Below are 14,222 nucleotides of genomic sequence, written 5' to 3'. Positions count from 1 at the left end.
GTGCTAGCCGAACATCTGCTTGGGACAGGATTTAGACCTTCATGATGATACTGCTAGATATTCCAGGTGCAGGAAGCAGGTGTTAGACAAGACCACCACATCTGAGCCCCACAACAAGTTTACTATGAGGCACACGCTGCCGCCTCTCCCTTTTCCTGATGCAGTTTGGTCCGTGAAATGGACAATGAAATCATCAGCCTGAAGAGCTGGGTCTGGAGAGCTGAGGGCGAGTCATGTCTCTCATGTCCCTGGTAAAGTAGACTTGCCCTTTGGTCCTCAATCTTATTTACTGGGCACTGTACATTGGTCAGTATGATGTTAGGTAGTCCCTGGCTCTTTATTCTTATTTGCAGGCTGCCCTGACAACCATGTTTCCAAGCACAATAGAGGCCTTCCTGTAGTTGCTGTAAATGTAAATCACAGGGTGAGGGATCTCCACTGCTGTCAGAAACTCTGTTGCCTTTGTAAACTTTGTTACCATCAGGTGATCACAATAGCGCTCATGCATTTAAATGTCTCGCAGCTGGTCTATTACACGACTCAATTGTGCTGCTTGTCCTGGCTAGCCTCACCACCCCAGCTGTTGATGCTGCCCAAGTCTGTGTTGATGGGAATATGACACCCTCTCTGTACTGGTGATGGTGAGGCAGTGCTGAAGGTTAGATTATCACATTTCAAGAGTGTTTTATGTGTGTTTATTTGTCATCTGCACCAGATATGAACCCGGACAATGAAATTCTTACCTACTGTGGTTTTACAGGCACATTATCATTTCATACAGGCGTCAAAGTATATCTATGTTTTGCAGCTGATTTCCATCTAATTTGCTGCTGAATGCACTGAGTTCACTTGTTTCTGTTGCACCTGGTTTGTGATGGGAGGGCGAGATAATCTGCAAAATTAAGCTCTTCAAGGAATGAGAAGGAAATGCACCTGATCTTTGATGCATCTTCATTTGTGCACTACATTTGTGCACTACATTTGTGCACTACATTTGTGCACTACATTTGTGCACTACATTTGTGCACTACATTTGTGCACTACATTTGTGCACTACATTTGTGCACTACATTTGTGCACTACATTTGTGCACTACATTTGTGCACTACATTTGTGCAATTGTAGACACTACAGAGGACACGCCCCCTGTCAAGCGCGTTTTCCACTTCCACACTGGGCCCCACAGTGATCAGCAGAGCATTTAAACTTGGAGTAGAACCTTTGGCAGAGTGGTCCTGTAAATGCTGATGAAAGCCTCCTCAAAGCCTCTGAAGTTTATGTGATTTGCCATGGTCATTGTAAACACATTTCCATTATGTATCATAGAGTAGTGAGTTGGTCTGCACACCCACCCTCTTTCTGAAAGCCACCTGGCTCCTTTCTGAGATTGCCAACACCAGCTTCTGTCGTATGCTCAACAATGATCTTATTCAATACTTCAATAAAAAACTATTGGATAACCATTCTATCCAGTTTGTGTCGGACAGGCCAGTTTTGATGTAAGGTCATTGACTTGTAATGTTAATTCGATGATTCTCTACCCACAGATTCTACCTGACCTACCGATTATTTCTAACATTCCCATCTGTTGCAGATTGCTAGCAATTGCTTTCACAGCTCCTGCTTTTCAGAGTTCTTGCATTTTTTCCCCTCTCCCCATCTTCAGTCACCTATTTATAACTTTGCAGCAATTGCAGTCTTTTGCTTTTGAATGAAATGAAGATAGTCAATGAAACTCATCCTGCCACATTTTGTGGTAGTTTGCTTCAAAGCAAGGATAACAAGTGTGCATGGGTTTAGGTGAGAGGGGGAAAGTTTAAAGGGGATGTGCATGACAAGATTTGTTTACACAGAGAGTGGTGGCTACCTGGAACACGCTGCCAGGGATGGGGATGGAAGCAACTCTTGAGAGGCATTTAAACAGACACATGACACAGGGGGTATGGAGAGAAGGAGGAACGGGGTACTGATTGTAAATGATCAGCCATGATCACATTGAATGGCGGTGCTGGCTCGTAGGGCCGAAAGGCCTACTCCTGCACCTATTGTCTATTGTCTATTGTCATGAACAGACAGAGGATGGAAGAATACAGATCATGTGTAGGCAGATGGAATTAGATTGGCATCATGGTTGACACAGACATGGTGGACCAAAGGGGTTATTTCTGTACTATACTGTACTATACTGGGAGATGAGGGAGTGATCCTTGATTATGCTGGTGACCTTGCCGTAGCAGCATGAAGTGTAGATGGAGTCAATGGAAGAGAGGTTGTTTTGCATGATGGTCTGGGCTACATCCATAACTCTACATATTGAGGTCTTGGATGGAACTATTCCCAAACCAGGCTGTGACGCATCCCGATGAAATGCTTTCTACGGCACATCTGTAGAAGTTGTTGAGGGGTGTTGGGGACAGGCTGAACTTCCTAAGCCTTCTAAGGAAGTGAAGGCATTGCTTCAATATTGCTGGTCCAGTATAAATTGCTGGTGATATTTATTCCTAGGAACGAAGCTTTTGACCATCTCTTCTTTGGTACTATCAATGTATACCAGCATGTGTAGCGAGCGTAGAATGCATTGTTCATCAGGCTTGGGCCCCAATTTTTGAATACATTAGCAAATACATATTGCTAATTTGGGTGACGGAACTAAATGCAGCATCTCCGAGTTTGCAGATGACATATAGCTGGAGGGTTGTGTGGGCTGTGAATTTTTTTTGCAGCGGCTCTAATGTGTATGGCAGATGCAGCTTATTGTTGATAGATAATAATAATAATAATAAGCATTTATTTTATATAGCGCTTTACCAAGTGCTCAAAGCGCTTTACAAAAACAGTCATAACATAAAAACAAACGGACAAACTATCCTGACGGAGAAGTGGCGAACAAATAGCGCCAGCGTCCTCTCACGTCAGGGTCCGGCAGTAGACAACAAAAAGCACAGGACACACAGATACAATTTTAACACAAACAGCCATCACAGTGATTGCTCCAGGCACACCCTCACTGTGATGGAAGGCAAAGAAAAGTCATTATCTCCTCCTCATTCTTCTCCCGTGGCGCCACGAGGCGATCGAGGCTCCCAACTTTTGAAGGGCGATGGAAAGTCCGAGGGCCGAGCCGAGCCGAGCAGGCCGATGAAGGTCCTGAGCCCCCACCGGGTGCCAGGCCACGCAGGGCGATCAGGGGCCTGCGAGCGGGTCGATCGTACCTCGCGCTCCGGGGCGGTCAAAGCTGCTACGGCTGGAGCTCCTGAAAGCCGGTCGCCAGCCAGGGACCTGCGAGCTCCCGATGTTGCGGTCTGCAGGGCCCACGGCCGAAGCCTCCGCTGTCGCAAGCCCTTAGGAAGGCGGAGGGTATGTTGACCTTAATGGCATGAGAATTTGAGTCCAGGAGTCAGAATGTCTTTCTAAGCTTATCCAGGGTCTTGGTGAGGTATCACCTGGAGTTTTGTGTGCAGTTTTGATCGAAGGAAGTGTGTTCTTGCCATGGAAGGAGTTCCACAGAGGTTTGCTGAATTAATTCCTGGGATGGGGTACTTACATTTGAAAAAGCATTGGTTCAATTAGACTAAAGTTCATTTACAGGAGTGAGATGGCATCTCATAGAAAGGTGTAACATTCCAACAGAACTAGACTGGCTAAGATGCAGGATATTTCCCATGACCCGTGAGACTGGAATCAGGGTCAAAGCATCGGGATACGAGATCCAAGATCAGGAAGAATCTCTTCACCCAGAAAGTGTGAACCAGTAGAGTTTCTCCACGACAGAAAGTTGTGGAGTTCAAGTCAGTAAATATATTGAAGAAGTGATAGAGATTTTTCTGAATACTCAAGATTAATGGGGAGGAAGGGAACTGGATACTAAAATGGATGATCAATATTACCCAGACCAGACCTAAGGGTCTGAATGGCTTCCTGTGCTCTTTCTCTATACAGCTGTGTTCTGTCTGCTGGATCTTTGCTCCCTCTTTAGATAACTCCTTGTTCGGCTCGTGTGATGCAATTGCATGTCCATTCATTGCTGCCAATAGGTGTATTTGTGTGCCTCTGGTGGGTTTGTATGTTTACATTCTACAGTCAATACCTTTTAATTTTGTTAGTTTCATTTACCTCTCCTTTTTTTTTACCAGTTAATCAAGATCTGGCTATGTGAGTCCTCTTGGATAATATACCCGTGAAATTTCATTGGATGTTTTGGTGCAGTAAGGGTTATATATAAATACATATTTTATATTTGTCAACTGAACCTTGTATCCGTATCTTGCAGGTTAACGATGCCATTGGTAACGAGTGGCCTTGGATCTACTTTGTCAGCCTTATCCTGTTGGGATCATTCTTTGTGCTCAATCTGGTCCTTGGTGTTCTGAGTGGGTGAGTGGAAATCAGAAAAATCCCAGCATAATAGCAGTCATCTCCATCATACCAATGCCCATCAGTCTCCATGATAACAATGTATGATCCAGCCAGACTAATGTCGCACTCGTCCCTTCGATTTTCCTTAACAATTTAAATTTGGTTCAGATCTGGAAATAAGAGGATGTTATGGGTAAAAGTAAACAGTACCGCACAGGAATGAGCCCTCTGGCCCACCATATCTGTGCCGAGCATGACATCAAATTAAACTAATCGCTTCTGCCTGTTGGTGTTCATAATGCCTCCATTCCTTGCACATTCATGTGCCCATCTGCAAGCCCCTTAAACATGATAATCATATCTGCATCCATCACCAGCCCTGGCAGCTTGTTTCAGGCATGTAAGAAATCCCTGCCCCACACGTCTATTTTAGACTACCCCTCTAACCTTAAAGCTATGCCATCTAATATTTAACATTTGGGGAAAAGATTCTGGCAGTCGACCCTATCTGTGGCTCTCAAAAGTTGATAAACTTGTGTCATGTCACTCCTCAGTACTTCAAAGAAAACTATTCAAGTTTGTTCAATTTCTCCTTATAGCTAATACTCTCTAATCCAGGCAGCATCCTGGTGAATGAATTCTGCATCTTCTCCATCACCTCCGCAACCTTCCAGTAATGGGGTGACCAGAACAGCACACAATAATCCAAATAAATTCTAACCAAAATTTTATGAAGTTATTGTAGTTATTGAATTGTTCAAAATCGCAACATCGGAATGAAATGAATTGAATACGTTATTGTCACATGTGATAAGTTACAGTGAAATTCTGTGCTTGCATACCGTGCCAAGATATGCAAATAGTAGCCTAAGGGGAAGGGGATTATCACCATTATCCCTCATCCAGCCCAGCCTATAAATTGTTTGGTTCCACACCCATGGAGATGACCCATTGAGGCATACATGTTCAAACCATGGTTCCACAGGGCAACTAGACAATAATAGCCAATATTTACTTACTGACCTGGTGTGTGACATACTGTATATGTCATGGAGTGCAAACCAAATATCTTTTGTGGTATATTTACAGCCATAACAGAAACATAGCTGAGAAAAGCAGGCTCGGGCTAACTTTATTATTTGAAGTGAAGGAGAGTGAGAGATGTAAAAAATGCACAGTCTTTTTCCAAAGAAAGGAGGAAGCAAAAACTAGAGGACATAGGTTTAAGGTGAGAGGAAATATGTAAAAGGGATTAATCATCCCAATGATTCTTGCAATTCATCATCCGCAACAATTTCTGGAAGGTTGTTAGGGATCATTTCACTGATCACATGAACGCTAGTCACCGATTCCTTTCTTCACTGATGCTTCCCTCACCCAGAGTTTGTTTCAATCTTTCTGGAGTGTGGTACACTGATTTATTTTTCCTGTGACCATGATATGTTTAACAATTTCGGGGAGAGACATCCTTGAGAAATGCAACACAGAAACAATCCCTTTGGCACATCAATTCTGTGTCAACTATCCAACATTCAATTACACTAGTCCTACATTATTATTTATTTTTATTCACACCACATTTGATAATTTCCCCCTAGAATCTACCACTCACACATGCACACAAGAGGCAATTCACAGTGACCAATTAATTGACCAATCAGCCTGTCTCTGGGATGTGGGAGGAAACTGGAATATCCAGAGGAAACCCCCATGCTCATTGGGAGAACGAAATCCATGCAAAAGGCACCCGAGGTGACCGGGTCTCTTGTACTCTGAGAGATTGACTGTACCAGCTGGGCCTCGGGTTCACTACACATTGTATCCTGTTGGCAGGCGTGGCAGACACAAGAGAACAGGGCAAAGTAATGATCTAAAATAAATTCCAAACGGTGCCATTTGTACAGTTGATTAGTTTGCAAGTGCACTCTGTTTTAATCGGACAGATCTTCCAGTCAGTACAAAAGTGACCATGTGTACTCACTTTAGCAGTAACTTGCTGACTGTTTGTTCTCCAGGGAGTTCTCCAGGGAGAGAGAGAAAGCCAAGTCCCGAGGAGACTTCCAGAAGTTCAGGGAGAAGCAGCAGCTGGATGAAGATCTGAAAGGATACCTTGAGTGGATCACACACGCTGAGGATATTGATGTGGACCATGTCAGACATCGGGAAGGTGAGGTGCCAGGACGACAAACCATACGGTTCCTCGGGATCGTGAGCGTCTTAAAACACAATGTTGTATGTTATGTCAGCGACTTGGTTCTCTGTGAATGAAACAATAAGACCTAGTTCTAAGGCTGCATAATGATACAGCTTCAATTTAATCTTTTAGTTGATTAGCCTTCCACAACTTGTAATTTCACGCATGCAAGTGGGGATTGTTTTGAAATGTCCAAAACACAAAGACCACATCAACAACTTTAATATTGGTTACTGTCCGTGGTGTCGGAACAGAAAATATCTCTTAATCATGTAGTCCTGACCTCTTATGTTCTCCATCCTCAAACTGTCCTCTCTCTGGGTCAGATGGTTTCTGTGGAGACTCAGTCAGCATCTATGGAGAGGGAAACAGACTTACTTGTTCAGTTCAACAAACCTTCAAAAAAAGGTAATTTCCATTTCCAGCACCTGCAGCACATATTAATATGAAAGGGAAATCATGCTCAGCAAACCCATGGGAGCTTTTCAAGGTAATTAGTAAAATAACAAGGGAGAAGGACTGGATGTGGTGTGAAAATATTTTCAGAAGACTTTTTATAAGGTCCCATATATGGGGAAGTGTGCAAAATGAGATTGTGAGATACAATCTGTTCCTGCCAGAAGTGAGAATTCATTCACTGGCAGGAACAGATGGTATGAACAAATGACTTTTTTACTGGGTGGTTCTTAAAAACATTAGAATTGATTACTGTCTAAATGATGATAGGCTGGGAAAAGAGGGAATGATGATAGGCTGTTCAAGAGCCTGATGGTTGCTGACCGTGAAAACCGTGACCACCAGATTCAAGAAAAGCTTCTCAGCAACCATCAGGCTCTTGAACAGTGCACAACATGATGCTCTGCAACTATTACTCTATGGGGTTTGTCTTTGTACTATGGACTTCGGTTTTGCACTATTATGATTACCTAGTATTACTGTTATTAATTTATTTTATTATTGATTATATATATTTATCTGGTATTATTTTATTAGCAGGCCTGTTACGCTGCAGCAAGTAAGAATTTCATTGTTCTGTGGCCGGTACATATGACAATTAAACACTGTTGACACTCTTGCCTCCTGGATGCCGCAATGTTTGAGTTTTACTGTATTCCATTGAGAAATCTTTTTCATCATTTATTGATGCATTATATAACATTTTGTGCAGGCACGGCTGATATCTGCCCTTTGTCTCTGCCTCTATTCACTCTGCTTTTATGGTAACTATCTTCTGCAGTGTGCTCTGCATGTAATGTTCAGCTCCTTCTCATTTGACCAAATTTATCACATTCTCAACAGATGATCACCAAAGGGACACTTGCCTGCCACTGTTTACCACTTGCCTGATGCCTGAATGAAACATTACAATTTAATACATTTGAAGTCTAAATGCAAAGCACAAAATTAAATCTTAGTAAGAAATCAAAACCTCACAAATCATCGCACTATATTCTCAAGCTTTGCAATCTGTTGATATTGCACTTGCAAACTGTGACTACTTTGTATGTCCAGGCTGACAACATTACACACTACCTCACTGCTGTGGTAGTCCTGTACCGTTGGGAATGACTCCTTTTGGAAGAAATCTTAAACTGAGGCATTGGTTGCCAATACTGGTGCAGCTGATGCCCCATAGTGCCAGAGAACTGGGTTCAATCCTGACCTTCAGTGATGCCTTAGTGGACTTGGCATATCCTCCCTGTGAATCAGTCGATTTCCTCCAGTGGCCCTGGTTTCTTCCCACATCTTGAAGATGTGCAGGTTGGTGGGTTTGTTTCCCTCTGTAAACTTGGGCCAAGTTTGTGGATTAGTGGAGGAAATCTTGGAGAAATATATTTGGTATTGGTTTATTATGTCCACATGTACTGAGGTACAATTAAAAACTTGATTTGTCTGCTATCCAATGAAATCAAACCTTAAGGAGCCCAATCAAACCATACACAAGAACAACAGGTTGTGCAAAGAGAAAAATATACAGTGTGCCAAATGTAATGGTACAGCTGCAGATAAAGTGTAGATTGAAAATGTGCAGGGTCCTTAACGAAGTAGGTTGAATACAATACAATAGGATTAGTAGAAGGGCCTTAACCCAAAACGTCACCCATTCCTTCTCTCCAGAGATGCTGCCTGCCCTGCTGAGTTACTCCAGCATTTTGTGTCTATCTTCGATTTAAACCAGCATCTGCAGCTCCTTTCTGCACACAATAGGATTAGTGTAGGATTAGTGTGAATAGGTGCTTGTTGATTAGCAGGACCCTTGATATATGAGTCTGTCTAAAAGATCCCAGAGCACAATTTAAAGAAAAATAGGGCAGACTTGCAATGTTCTGGCCATATTGATGCTCAGACAAAATCACCATTGCTGATTATTTGCTGTCTGCATGATAGGGTTTTGTATTTGCTCTATTACTGCAGTGACTATTTTTCAAAGTACTTGCGAAATGCTATATAAATGCAAATTGTTCTTTCATAGAATCTTGTACACCAGATGTGCTCAAACTGCTGTAATCCAACACAAACCCACAATCCTTTGACTAAAATATGTGTGTAACCACAGAGTTACGGTAACACAATAAAAAATGACTTTGTCTCTGCCTCATTCTGCAGGAATATTGGCATCGGATGAAATTGGCTCCCTGGGCTCTCAGGAACTACTCAAGATGGAGGGAATGAGTCTGCTCTCACGTATCATGTAAGTCAGCACAGACTAACTGCTGCCTGCCTCTCACGATGTACTGTCAGAATGGTCAACAATGTGCACTTGTGCTGGCGTTAATGTGGGTGGTGATGAAAGAGGACAGGTGAAATGATACAATGAGAAGTTAGGGGTTTTTTTCTGATTGGATACAGTCGTAGCATTGGACTAGGAGGTAACTACAATATGTTAAATATTAATCTTGATATTATTAACTGTGCGTTGTGGATAATGCTACTGTCCCTAAGACAGATTGTTGATGATGTAAACACCACTAAAAGAAATGAGAATGTAATAAAATTGTGATAATCCAACATCCTTGGTAGTGCTGGAATGGCAGATTTTCTGGACTGTCAGATATTACTCCTAGTAATAGACCAACACTATTTAAATTCACCTTTTATTTGAGATACAGGAATAGATTTTCCAGTGAAATTAAAGGGCATGTGAGAAACGGCCCTACAGAGTTGAGGAGGAGTGTGGGAACAAACCCCAGTGAGGTTACAGGGAGTGTGGGAACCAGGGCCCTGGTGTGTTTTAAAGAATGTGGGAATTCAGGGCCTTGGTGTGTTTAAAATGAGCAGAGGGAACCATAACCCTGGTGTGTTTAAAAGGAGTGTGGATACCAGGGCCTTGGTGTGTTTAAAATGAGCAGAGGGAACCATGGTCCTAGTGTGTGTAAAAGGAGTGTGCATACCAGGGCTTTGGTGTGTTAAAAGGAGCCTGGGAACCAGGGCCCGGGTGTGTTTAAGAGAAACGTTGGAACCAGAACCCCAGTGTGTTTAAAAGGAGTGATGGAACCAGGGCCCTGGTGAATCCAAAAGAAGAAGGGAACAGAACCCAGATGCTGAGCCATGTGAATTTTAAATAGTTTGTTCTCAGAGTTTTACGAAATGATGTAGACTGTCTGCTCTGAGGAAGTGCTGCATTGGTAGCAGTGATCTATATTCTGCTGTGTTCTTTCATAACCTGTAAACTTTCTAATTATACTGCCTATATTTTCATCCAAATCATTAATTTATATTGTTATCAAGAGGTTCCAGCATTGCTCCTTGCAGAACAACCACTGATCACAGAACTCCAGTCAGAAAAACATCCCTCACCACTACCTTCTGTCTTCTACGGCTCGGCCATACAGTAGCAGTGTCACAGCAAAGGAAATAGTCCTAAACTTCTTCTTCACTAAAACTAAAACTGCTCTATCCGTCTTTTAAGTGCTGACATATGTGGTACACAAGTTACCAGAAAGTATTCTGAGAGACAAGATATAAATGCATTTGTATAGATGGGCTGATATAGTAGTCAGCATGGTTTTGTACATGGAAAATTGTGTCTCACGAATCTGATTGAGTTTATTGAAAAAGTAACCAACAAGGTTGATGAAGACAAAGCTGTAAACGTTCAGCAAGATATTTGATTAGGGTCCACTTGCTAGGCTGTCCTGGAAGGTTAGATCACATGGGATGGAGGGAGACCTAGATTACTGGATAGAGAATTTGCTTTATGGAAGGAAACAGAGGAAGATGGTGAAAGATTGTTTTTTGGACTGGAAGCCTGTGACTAGTGGTGTGCTTCAGGGATCGGTGCTGGGCCCATTGCTGTTTGTAGTTTATGATACAAGTTGGATGAGAATGTACAAGGCATGATTAGTAAGTTTGCAGATTACACCAAAGTGGGTAGTATTATTGAGAGCGATGATGATTATCAAAAATTACAGCAGGATCTTGATCAGTTCGGCAAATGGGCTGAGGAATGGTTAATGGGGTTTAATGCAGATAAGTGTGAGGAGTTGCATTTTGGGAAGCAAACCAGGGCAGGGCCTTTACAGTGAATGGATGGAGTCTGGGGTGTGTTGTAGAGCAGAGGGATCTAGGAGTGCAGGTACATGGTTCCTTGAAAGTGACATCACAGATAGAAATGGTGATCAAGAAGGCATTCGGCACATTGGCCTTCATCGGTCAATGTATTGAGTATGGAAGTTAGAATGTTAAGTTACAGTTGTTCAAGAAGTTGGTGAGGCTGGATTTGGAGTACAGTGTTCAATTTTAGTCACCCTGCTCTTGGAAATAAGTGTTAAGCTGGAAAATGTGCAGAGCAGATTTACGAGAATGTTTAAGAAGGATACCGTAGATGAGGTTGGAGGTGATGCAAGTGAACCTCTGCCTAACCTGAAAGGACTGTCGTAGTCCCTGGACAGAGTCGAGGGAGGAGGTATAGCGACAGGTGTTGCATCTGCAGTAATCGCAGGAGAAGGTACTTGGGAAGGGGGTGGTTTGGGTGGGAAGGGATGAGTTAACCAGGGAGTTGCAGAGCGAAAGGTCTCTGCGGAAGGCAGAAAAGGGTGAAGATTGGAAAATGTGGCTCGTGGTGGGATCTCGTTGGAGGTGGCAGAAATTTTGGAGGATTATGTGTTGTATGCGACGGCTGATGAGGTGGAAGGTAAGGACTAGGGGGTCTCTGTCTCTGTTGCGACAAGGTGGGGAAGGAGCAAGGGTGGAGCTGCAGGGCTCTCAATCCAAGAGTGTTGAGAGGGAGGGGAGGATTTGTCACAGGGGAGGAATAAACGGAGGCTTACGTACATGCACAAATCAACAAAGATAGTTGGAGTGATCTCTGTTGGCTTCCCACAGCTGGCGATGTCAAAGATGCAACCCAATATTCAGGAGGAAATGCAGAGAGCTGGTGAAATCCGACTTCTTCTACTGGCTGGTGATATTCTTGGTTTTCCTCAATACACTAATGTTAGCTTTAGAGCATCACCATCAGGCCGACTCGCTGACTGATGTTCAAGGTAAGAACAGAATGGATGGCATGCAACTCCCACTCTGTCTAGTTCCTGATGCAGAGAAACTGTGTACAATTCCATCGTGGGCCATAGGGCCATGAGCCTCCATGCCCTCTCCCAAATCCAGTTGCAGGTATCCATGCATTGGCTACAAACATTCCTTCTTTCAGTTATTTCTGTCCCTGTATTAATTTCACAGTGTTTCTTCCTGCTATTGTCACTCTTTCTATTGATCTTGTGTTAACATGAGGCTGGCCTTTAGTGTCCGTTAATATCACTCTCTTGCTTTCTACCTCTCTATTAAACATTCTCTTGATCCTGCTCTCCTTGCTTCCTCACTTCTTCAACCATAGAAAATAGTTGAAGCAAGTATAATAATAATATTTAAAAGACATTTGAATGGGTACATAGATAGGAAATGTTTAGAGTAGTCAAACACCAGCAAGTGGGACTAGCTTAAATGGGCATCTTGATTGAATTGGATGGGTTTGGCCGAAGGATCTGTTTTCCTACTGTATGTCCTAATGACTCTATGACAATGGTTAATTTGCGGTATTATTATCTTTTCATCGTCCATGTTCTTTTATGCCATTCACACCTTTTATTGTTTTTAGTCTGTTAATATACCTCTTTCCATCCCATCTTCTCTGCTAATCCTGTTTATTCAATGTTCAACCCATCTCTTTTTCTCTCTGCTGATTTCTCTCACCTGTTGTCTCTGTGCTACCTTCTCCCTCTCTATATCTGTATTTGTGTTAATATTCAGTCTATTCCTCTGTCTTTCATGTCACAATCACCTTATCTCAATGGTACTCTGACGATTGCGACTCTCTCTGTAATTATCACGCTCGTAGTATAAATGTCATTCATGCTCTCTTTGTTAATATTCCTCTCGCAGCTCTTTGGCTCCATCAATATGATTATCTCTGTCAGCCACGATTCATTTGCTGTCAATTTCTCCTCAATTTGTGCCTCACTGTTGGCATAGTTTCACTCTCCCTTTCTATTCTTATGTGGGTTCTCATTCTCTTAATTGTCGTCTCTCCTTTGTCAATATCTCCCTTCATCCTGGCCTCTCCACGTTAATATCATTAGCGTGTGTAGCGTAATATCAATATGCTAACCCGACCTCAATGTTGTTTTTTAAATGTTTTTGACTAATATAATCCTCACTAAAGGAGGTCCCGCAGGTCCCGCTAACTGACTGTCCCTCTCCTCGTCCGGCCATCTTTGTGTCCCGAGGGGCACCTACTGCAACCGACCTTGATGGCACTGCAGGCATTACCCCGATTCACCCTCCTACCAGCCCAGGCTCTTCACATCCGACGTCTCCAGCTCGCTCCCGGTTACGCCGTCTGATGAGCCTTTGGGCGGGTTCACTGTCCGGCCGGCCGGGAAATCATTAATATATATTACAAATGACAGAGGTCCTAGAACTAATTCATGCAGAACACCACTGGGCATAGACCTCCAGTCAGAATGATGACCCTCTTCCACTACCCTTTGACGTCTATGGCCATGCCAATTTTGAATCAATCTGACAAGTCTCCATGATTCCCATGTGCCTTAATTTTTGGATCAGAAAAAGAACAAAGAGAAGCATGTGCCAGTAAAGCTTCATACTATAGAAAAGTATAGGAATTAAATTAAAAGAGAGAACACTCTCCAGTACATTCCCTCCCTGTGTTAACATTACTTTCTTTCCACCATACTTGCTCCCTATATTAATATAACTCTCCCTACCTCACTCACTCAACCTCTCTCTTCCCCCTGTGATAACATCATTCTCTCTTGTCCTTTCTTTTCCCTGTCATTTTCACTCTGCGTACCCAGCCATCTGTCCATGTTAATCTTTCCTTTCTTCCTTTTATACTATCTATCCCTCCAAGCCTCTCACTTATTCATTCTCTCTTTCTTTCTTGTACTGCAGACATTGCCAACAAGGTGCTCTTGTCCTTGTTCACAGTGGAGATGATCTTGAAGATATATAGCCTGGGTCTGCAGGCCTACTTTGTCTCTCTCTTTAACAGGTTTGACTGCTTAGTGGTGTGTGTAGGAATCCTGGAGACGATCCTGGTGGAGGTGCAAGTAATGTCTCCGCTGGGAATTTCCGTTCTCCGTTGTATCCGACTCTTGAGGATCTTCAAAATCACCAGGTTTGTAGGACCATGAAGTCCATGTAAAAATGTTAT

General features: G+C 42.9%; 1 protein-coding gene across 1 annotated transcript in view; it reads left to right on the top strand.

Annotated features, from left to right (window-relative positions):
* Nucleotides 1-233: 233 nt before the first annotated feature.
* Nucleotides 234-14,222, top strand: part of LOC144591288 (voltage-dependent L-type calcium channel subunit alpha-1S-like) — a gene marked incomplete at its 3' end in the record, with an annotated part of 47,224 nt that continues 33,235 nt past the window's right edge. The window contains exons 1-6 of the mRNA XM_078395545.1: nt 234-251; nt 4,271-4,374; nt 6,372-6,523; nt 9,158-9,242; nt 11,876-12,036; nt 13,961-14,186. Of these exons, the coding sequence (XP_078251671.1) occupies nt 234-251; nt 4,271-4,374; nt 6,372-6,523; nt 9,158-9,242; nt 11,876-12,036; nt 13,961-14,186 (746 nt within the window). The remainder of the gene's footprint in view (nt 252-4,270; nt 4,375-6,371; nt 6,524-9,157; nt 9,243-11,875; nt 12,037-13,960; nt 14,187-14,222) is intronic.

Source organism: Rhinoraja longicauda, unplaced genomic scaffold (assembly GCF_053455715.1).
Source record: "Rhinoraja longicauda isolate Sanriku21f unplaced genomic scaffold, sRhiLon1.1 Scf000802, whole genome shotgun sequence".
Taxonomy (NCBI): domain Eukaryota; kingdom Metazoa; phylum Chordata; class Chondrichthyes; order Rajiformes; family Arhynchobatidae; genus Rhinoraja; species Rhinoraja longicauda.
The sequence above is the reverse complement of the archived record's forward strand: the minus strand, read 5'-3'. Positions and strand labels throughout refer to the sequence as shown.